The 8790-nt window shown below is 37.3% G+C and overlaps 1 protein-coding gene across 1 annotated transcript; it reads left to right on the top strand.

The window, feature by feature from the left end:
* Positions 1–7147: 7147 nt before the first annotated feature.
* On the top strand, positions 7148–8790 carry eloc (elongin C). Its single transcript, XM_014159901.2, has 4 exons — positions 7148–7376; positions 7770–7801; positions 7938–8081; positions 8276–8790. The coding sequence occupies exons 1-4, from the start codon at positions 7243–7245 to the stop codon at positions 8464–8466; spliced, it is 501 nt and encodes a 166-aa protein (XP_014015376.1). The 5' UTR covers positions 7148–7242; the 3' UTR covers positions 8467–8790.

The raw sequence follows: 8790 nt of genomic DNA, 5'->3' as shown, positions 1-8790 counted from the left end.
CTCTCTTCTCTCCTTTCTCTCTCTTCTCTCCTTTCTCTATTCTCTCCTCTCTCTCTCTCATGCTCAGTGCTCTCAGAGCCCACATCACGGCTCAGGTGACTCGCCCTCCATTCGCCATCTTCAAATTTCAGCCGTCATCACCTTTCTTGTATAAAACAAGACCTGTCAGGGAAATTCAGCGTCTGAACAGGATGCTACCGGCTGTAGGGGGCACCTCCCTCCTCACAGCTTTTGGAATAAGTATTGTTGAATAGCAAACACATGCCTCTATTACCGAGAGTAGAGTGTCTCTCTGTCTGATTCTTCTGAATACAAAGGCTCATGTGGTCCCTGTCCATGCCAGTGTTGGGACTACAATGTGTTCACAGTATAATGTGTTAGGAGTATAATGGGTTAGTATAATGTGGTAGTAGTATAATATGTTAGTATAATGTGGTAGTATATTGTGTTAGTAGTATAATGTGGTAGTAGTATAATGTGTTAGTAGTATAATGTGGTAGTAGTATAATGTGGTAGTGGTATAATGTGTTAGTATAATGTGGTAGTAGTATAATGGGTTAGTAGTATAATGTGTTAGTATAATGTGTTAGTAGTATAATGTGTTAGTATAATGTGGTAGTAGTATAATGGGTTAGTAGTATAATGTGTTAGTGGTATAATGTGGTAGTAGTATAATGTGTTAGTAGTATAATGTGTTAGTATATTGTGTTAGTAGTATAATGTGGTTGTAGTATAATGTGGTAGTAGTATAATGTGTTAGTATATTGTGTTAGTAGTATAATATGTTAGTAGTATAATGTGGTAGTAGTATAATGTGGTAGTAGTATAATATGTTAGTATAATGTGGTAGTATATTGTGTTAGTAGTATAATGTGGTAGTAGTATAATGTGTTAGGAGTATAATGGGTTAGTAGTATAATGTGTTAGAAGTATAATGTGTTAGTATAATGTGTTAGTAGTATAATGTGTTAGTATAATGTGTTAGTAGTATAATGTGTTAGAAGTATAATGTGTTAGTATAATGTGTTAGTAGTATAATGTGTTAGTATAATGTGTTAGTAGTATAATGTGGTAGTAGTATACTATGTTAGTATAATGTGGTAGTATATTGTGTTAGTAGTATAATGTGTTAGTAGTATAATATGTTAGTATAATGTGTTAGTATAATGTGTTAGTAGTATAATGTGTTAGTAGTATAATGTGTTAGTAGTATAATGTGGTAGTGGTATAATGTGGTAGTATAATGTGGTAGTAGTATAATGGGTTAGTAGTATAATGTGTTAGTATAATGTGTTAGTAGTATAATGTGTTAGTATAATGTGGTAGTAGTATAATGGGTTAGTAGTATAATGTGTTAGTGGTATAATGTGGTAGTAGTATAATGTGGTAGTAGTATAATGTGTTAGTATATTGTGTTAGTAGTATAATATGTTAGTAGTATAATGTGGTAGTAGTATAATGTGGTAGTAGTATAATATGTTAGTATAATGTGGTAGTAGTATAATGTGTTAGGAGTATAATGTGTTAGTAGTATAATGGGTTAGGAGTATAATGTGTTAGTATAATGTGTTAGTAGTATAATGTGTTAGTAGTATAATGTGTTAGTAGTATAATGTGTTAGTATAATGTGTTAGTATAATGTGTTAGTAGTATAATGTGGTAGTAGTATAATGTGGTAGTATAATGTGGTAGTAGTATAATGAGTTAGTATAATGTGGTAGTAGTATAATGTGTTAGTATAATGTGGTAGTAGTATAATGTGTTAGTATATTGTGTTAGTAGTATAATATGTTAGTAGTATAATGTGGTAGTAGTATAATGTGGTAGTAGTATAATATGTTAGTATAATGTGGTAGTATATTGTGGTAGTAGTATAATGTGGTAGTAGTATAATGTGGTAGTAGTATAATGTGTTAGTATATTGTGTTAGTAGTATAATATGTTAGTAGTATAATGTGGTAGTAGTATAATGTGGTAGTAGTATAATATGTTAGTATAATGTGGTAGTATATTGTGTTAGTAGTATAATGTGGTAGTAGTATAATGTGTTAGGAGTATAATGGGTTAGTAGTATAATGTGTTAGAAGTATAATGTGTTAGTATAATGTGTTAGTAGTATAATGTGTTAGTATAATGTGTTAGTAGTATAATGTGGTAGTAGTATAATATGTTAGTATAATGTGGTAGTATATTGTGTTAGTAGTATAATGTGTTAGTAGTATAATATGTTAGTATAATGTGTTAGTATAATGTGGTAGTAGTATAATGTGTTAGTATAATGTGTTAGTAGTATAATGTGGTAGTAGTATAATGGGTTAGTAGTATAATGTGGTAGTAGTATAATGTGTTAGTAGTATAATGTGTTAGTATAATGTGTTAGTAGAATAATGTGTTAGCAGTATAATGTGTTAGTAGTATAATGTGTTAGTAGTATAATGTGTTAGTATATTGTGTTAGTAGTATAATATGGTAGTAGTATAATGTGGTAGTAGTATAATGTGGTAGTAGTATAATATGTTAGTATAATGTGGTAGTATATTGTGTTAGTATAATGTGGTAGTAGTATAATGTGTTAGGAGTATAATGTGTCAGGGGTATAATGTGTTAGTAGTATAATGGGTTAGTAGTATAATGTGTTAGTATAATGTGTTAGTAGTATAATAAGTTAGTAGTATAATATATTAGTATAATGTGTTAGTAGTATAATGTGGTAGTAGTATAATGTGGAAGTGGTATAATGTGTTAGTAGTATAATGTGGTAGTAGTATAATGTGTTAGTATAATGTGTTAGTAGTATAATGTGGTAGTAGTATAATGGGTTAGTAGTATAATGTGTTAGTATAATGTGTTAGTAGTATAATGTGGTAGTAGTATAATGTGTTAGTATAATGTGGTAGTAGTATAATGTGTTAGTAGTATAATGTGTTAGTAGTATAGTGTGTCAGGGGTATAATGTGTTAGTAGTATAATGTGTTAGTAGTATAATGTGTTAGCATAATGTGTTAGTATAATGTGTTAGTAGTATAATGTGTTAGTAGTATAATGTGTTAGTAGTATAATGTGTTAGTATAATGTGTTAGTATAGTGTGTTAGTAGTATAATGTGTTGGTAGTATAGTGTGTCAGGGGTATAATGTGTTAGTAGTATAACGTGTTAGTAGTATAATGTGTTAGTAGTATAGTGTGTCAGGGGTATAATGTGTCAGGGGTATAATGTGTTAGTAGTATAATGGGTTAGTGTAGTGTGTCAGGGGTATTGTCACGTCCTGGCCAGTATAAGGGATAATTGGTATTGTAGTTTGGTCAGGACGTGGCAGAGGGTATTCGTTTTATGGTATTCGGCGTGGTGTGTTTGTTGTAGGGGATTTGATTTGTGTATTCCGGAGTTTTTGGGCACTGTTCCTTGTTATGTATGTCTATGATTGATCTAGCTGTTGTATATCTATGTGGGGTCAATTGGGGTTGGGACTCTCAATTGAAGGCAGGTGTTGTCCATTTGCCTTTGATTGAGAGTCCCATATATTAGGGTGTGTTTGTATGTGTCTTTTGTGGGAGATTGTTGTGTGCACTGCGTTTGTTTGAGCCTGCCACACTGGTGCCGGTGTGTTTATTGTTTTGTTTTTTCTTCAAGTGGATACCTTACCTGTTTTTATCAGGAATAAACATGAGTGTCCACAATCCCGCTGCATTTTGGTCCTCCTTTCCTCAACACGACGAAATACGTGACAGGTATAATGTGTTAGTAGTATAATGGGTTAGTAGTATATTGTGGTAGGAGTATATTGTGGTAGGAGTATAATGGGTTAGTAGTATATTGTGGTAGGAGTATATTGTGGTAGTAGTATAATGGGTTAGGAGTATATTTTGTTAGTATAGTGTGTTGGGAGTATAAGAGAGGTAGTTAGGAAACCAGGCCAAATGCCCCTCAGTGACACTTAGCCGGCCCACAAGAATGGAATGGTCTACCGTATCAAAAGCTTTGTCCAAGTCAATAAAAATAGCAGCACAACATTACTTAGAATCATGGGCAATGGTGACATCATTGAGGACCTTTTATTAAGGTTGCAGTGACGCATCCATAAACCTGAGCGAAAACCAGATTGCAGACCAGAGAGAGAATACTATAGACATCAAGAAAGCCGGTCAGTTGAATATTGACAAGTTTTGCCAACACTTTTGATAAACAAGGCAAAATAGAAACAGTTAGGATCAGCTTGATCTCCCCTTTAAATAAAGGATGCACCGTGGCTGCCTTCCAACCAATGGGAACCTCCCCAGAGAGGAGAGACAGGTTAAAAAGGACAGAGATAGGGCTTGGCAATGACAGGGGCAGCAACCTTAAAGAAGTAAGGTTCTGAAACAGATGTTTTTTGGAGGTCAAATTTCAGGAGCTCCTTTAGCATTTTTTATTTTGTATTTATTTTTTTATTTTTTTTATTTTTTTGTCATTTAGAAGACGCTCTTATACAGAGCGACTTACAGTAGTGAATGCATACATTTCATACATTTCATTTCATGTTTTTTTTTTTTTTTTTTAACTGGCCCCCCGTGGGAATCGAACCCACAACCCTGGCGTTGCAAACACCATGCTCTACCAACTGAGCCACAGGGAAGACATCTCGGACTCAGTGGCTGCCTGCACGGAGAAACTTTGTAGCGGGGCAGGGGGGAAAAAGAGGGAGGAGCATTGGTGCTAGTCGCATTAGAAGGGGTGGGAGATGAGGAAATGTTGGACGGGCAAGGAGGCATGGCTGAGTCAAATAGGAATCCTGACTTAATGAATTGGTGATTAAAGAGCTCAGCCATGTGCTTCTTGTCAGTAACAACCACATCATCAACATTAAGGGACATGGGCAGCTGTGAGGAGGAGGGTTTATTCTCCAGGTCTTTAACCATTTTCCAGAACTTCTTGGGGTTAGACCCACAGAGAGAGAACTGCTCCTTAAAGTAACTAACTTTGGCCTTCCGGATAGCATGAGAGCATTTATTTCTAATGAAAAAGGTTATAACCAGAAAGGTTAACATCAGTATTCAAAACACTCTTCCTTAACCACGTCTCAGTAATGACCAACACATCTGGATTGGAGCTTTGAACCCACACTTTCAATTGATCCCTTTTTTGGTAATAGGCTTCTAGTGTTAACGTGCAGAAAACCCAGGCTTTTACGAGAGCAGAAGTCAGTGAAACAGATATCAGCTCACAAGTCAGAATTGGTGCTAGCAACAGTAGATGGGCCAGGTTGTACATGCACATTTCCAGATATCATCAACAGTAATACAATCAGGGCACGGCAGAGGACAGGGAGAGCTCTGCAGTGTTGATTTATGACATCTGAATGTGCAACAAGATCATATTGTACAGCAATTTCATCAGGTTACATGAACACAAAGCCAGCGAGAGGTGGTTAGAATAGGATGGGAGGCCAAGAGTCTGTGTAACCAATAGAGAGTCAGTCTGGTTTCCCTTTTCTTGTGGCAACAGGTCACACATCTTGCTGCTGTGATGTCACACTGTGGTATTTCACCCAATAGACATGGGAGTTCATCAAAATTGGATTTGTTTTCGAATTCTTTGTGGATCTGTGTAATCTGAGGGAAATATGTCTCTAATATGGTCATACATTTGGCAGGAGGTTAGGAAGAGCAGCTCAGTTTCCACCTCTTTTTGTGGGCAGTGTGCACATAGCCTGTCTTCTCTTGAGCCAGGTCTGACTACGGCGGCCTTTCTCAATAGCAAGGCTATACTCACCGAATCTGTACATAGTCAAAGCTTTCCTTAAGTTTGGGTCAGTCACAGTGGTCAGGTATTCTGCCACTGTGTACTCTCTGTTTAGGGCCAAATGGCATTCTAGTTTGCTCAGTTTTTTGTTAATTCTTTACAATGTGTCAAGTAATTGTCTTTTTGTTTTCTCCTGATTTGGATGGGTATAATTGTGTTGTCCAATTTGGTGTATGTCCCATTTTGTGAATTCTTGGTTGGTGAGCGGACCCCAGACCTCACAACCATAAAGGGCAATGGGTTCTGTAACTAAGTATTTTCAGCCAGATCCTAATTGGTATGTCGAATTTTATGTTCCTTTTGATGGTGTAGAAGGCCCTTCTTGCCTTGTCTCTCAGATCGTTCACAGCTTAGTGGAAGTTACCTGTGGTGCTGATGTTTAGACGGAGGTATGTATTGTTTTTTTCTCTTTCTTTCTCTCTCTCCTCTCTTTCTCGTCCCTCTTCCCTCTCCCCCTCTCTCTATATCTCCTTCTCTCTCTCATTTGCTCTCCTCTCTGTCTTCCACCTCTATCTCTGTCTCTCTCTCTCTGTCTCTCTCTCTCTGTCTCTCTCTCTCTCTCTCTCTCTCTCTCTCTCTCTCTCTCTCCTCCCTCTCTCTCTCAGGGCTAGATCGATAGGGGATTTGGTTAGGTACGGGGCTGTGGGATCGTGTGTCTGTCCACCAGCAGCTGCTTTCCCCTGTCGTGACCGAGGCTGACAGGCCTGGACAGCAGTAATAGTGCTACATTAGCATGTTAGCGTAGCCAGACCAAGGCTACGTCCCACATGACACCTTATTCCTTTTACAGTGCACTACTTTTGACCAGGGTCCATAGGGCTCAGTGCCCTATGTAGGGAATAGGGTGTCATTTGGAATGGACACCAAGCCCTCTCAGAGTAGAGCAGCAGCCTGGATAGACGGCAGGAGTATCAATCCTACTACTGCACTGCAGCACAGTTTAATTAAATTGTGACATATAAGGGGTACTGAAATGAAACAAACTTGGATAAACCATATTGATGGTCCAATGAAGGACATTTCTTCTAATCATATGGATACAACTGCTACAGGAAATAACTAGTATACTGTTTCCTGCGTTGTATTACAGTGTTGAAATATTACTTTTGTCCACAAAGTGGCAGTGTTGTCCCATTCTTCATTGCAAAACCATGCAAAAGACACTGTATTTTGAAATGAAGTTGAAAAGTGAGACCCAAATCTTTATTTTTTGATTGTTTGTATTGTAATGAAACAGGCAAGGAGGGAGCAGGTCTTGAACCCTCGACCTTCTAGCCCGAAGTCCAGCGCTTTTATCGACTGTGTCCCAAAAGCATGTTCGAGCGGCAGAGTCGATATCCACGCTTATAAACCCAGAGTCGTTACAGTATGTACATCTCTATTAAAGATATTTCATAAATTCGCCACCAGATTAGGTTTATATCAACCCTCGACAAAAATCAGACAGGAACTAATGTAAGCGGAATGTTTTTTACGTACTGTGTGGTATCCTACGGAAGGGATTACAAACGGCGCACTGCTATTTACCGGAACTGTTTCCTGTGTCAACATATCTTGCTAGCCGGAGCGAAAAAGTGCCCACATTCAACTATTGTGTGGTAATGAAAATAAGTATCATTTTATGACACTCTATCAGTAATGTTGTATATGTCACTATATTGTAAGATGTATTGGTAATCTGATTATGTAGTGGACTGGATTTTGTTTTTGGTACGTTGATTGTTCGTCAAAACTGGAAGGCAACGACTGGTTAGCTGCTAGCTAACAAACTATTTTAGTAGACAGCTAGCTAGCTAATAGCTTCCGATAGCTTGGTGCTTCAGCTGTTATTTGTACGGTTAGAGACGTGATGATGGACGCGTCTCTGATTCAGGGTTTTAAAGTACATGTTAAAGATGTATTATAATGTTTAACGCTGTTCCCTATAACTATGTGTCTAGTTAGCTAGCTAGCCACCTGAAATTAGACATTTTGATGTCGTTTTGTTTCAGGGACAAGAGTTTCGGATTTCAAGACAAAATGGGTGAGTGAATGTTAAGATTACTTTTTATTTTATTTTTTGTTGCATGTCACCAACATAATGGCAAATAATAGGTATAAATTACCAATGAATTGAAACGCAGTTTAACAGTCTCACCTTTTCCTCTTCCTCTCATTAGATGGTGAAGAGAAGGCCTACGGTGGCTGTGAAGGCCCAGATGCCATGTATGTGAAGCTGATCTCCTCTGATGGCCATGAGTTTATAGTGAAGAGGGAACACGCCTTGACTTCAGGGACCATCAAAGCCATGTTGAGTGGACCAGGTAATCCCTTGACCTCATATTAGTTGTAATCCTTTACCCCAACTTGCTCTCAATGTTTGTAGCCAGGAAGTGCCAACGGTTAATCATTTTGAATAAACAGAAATGTTACTTCTGAACCACATCTCAGATCTATAAATCCTCATTCTGTGTATCAAACTAATAACGTTTCTTACCTTCTTTTTTTTTTTTCCCAGGTCAGTTTGCAGAGAACGAAACCAACGAAGTGAACTTCAGAGAGATCCCTTCCCATGTCCTGTCCAAGGTGTGCATGTACTTCACCTACAAGGTCCGCTATACCAACAGTTCCACAGAAATACCAGAATTCCCCATCGCCCCTGAGATTGCCCTGGAACTACTCATGGCTGCAAACTTCTTGGATTGTTAAAAACTTCAAAACAAATGTAGCATCTGAAACTTTTTTTTTTTTTTTTGAATATTTGTTTTAACTATTTAACTTGTTTGCCATGTTGCTTCAGATATAAAACAAAACCGTGAATGATGATGAGTACTTTGTCAGTATGCTTTTAAGCTTTTATTTATATATATATTTTTTTTTTGCTTTATGTCCACCTTTTTATTGGTTAGTAACGACTTTGATTTGAATATAATAAACAGATATGGCTGCACCAGTTGCTCCAGAATGTGGCTAGCCCTGGTAAACAATCGTTCCTTACCTCCCCACCACAATAAAGGATGTTCGGTGAGTGTT

The sequence above is a fragment of the Salmo salar genome, chromosome ssa19 (assembly GCF_905237065.1).
Source record: "Salmo salar chromosome ssa19, Ssal_v3.1, whole genome shotgun sequence".
Taxonomy (NCBI): Eukaryota; Metazoa; Chordata; class Actinopteri; order Salmoniformes; family Salmonidae; genus Salmo; species Salmo salar.
The sequence above is the reverse complement of the archived record's forward strand: the minus strand, read 5'-3'. Positions and strand labels throughout refer to the sequence as shown.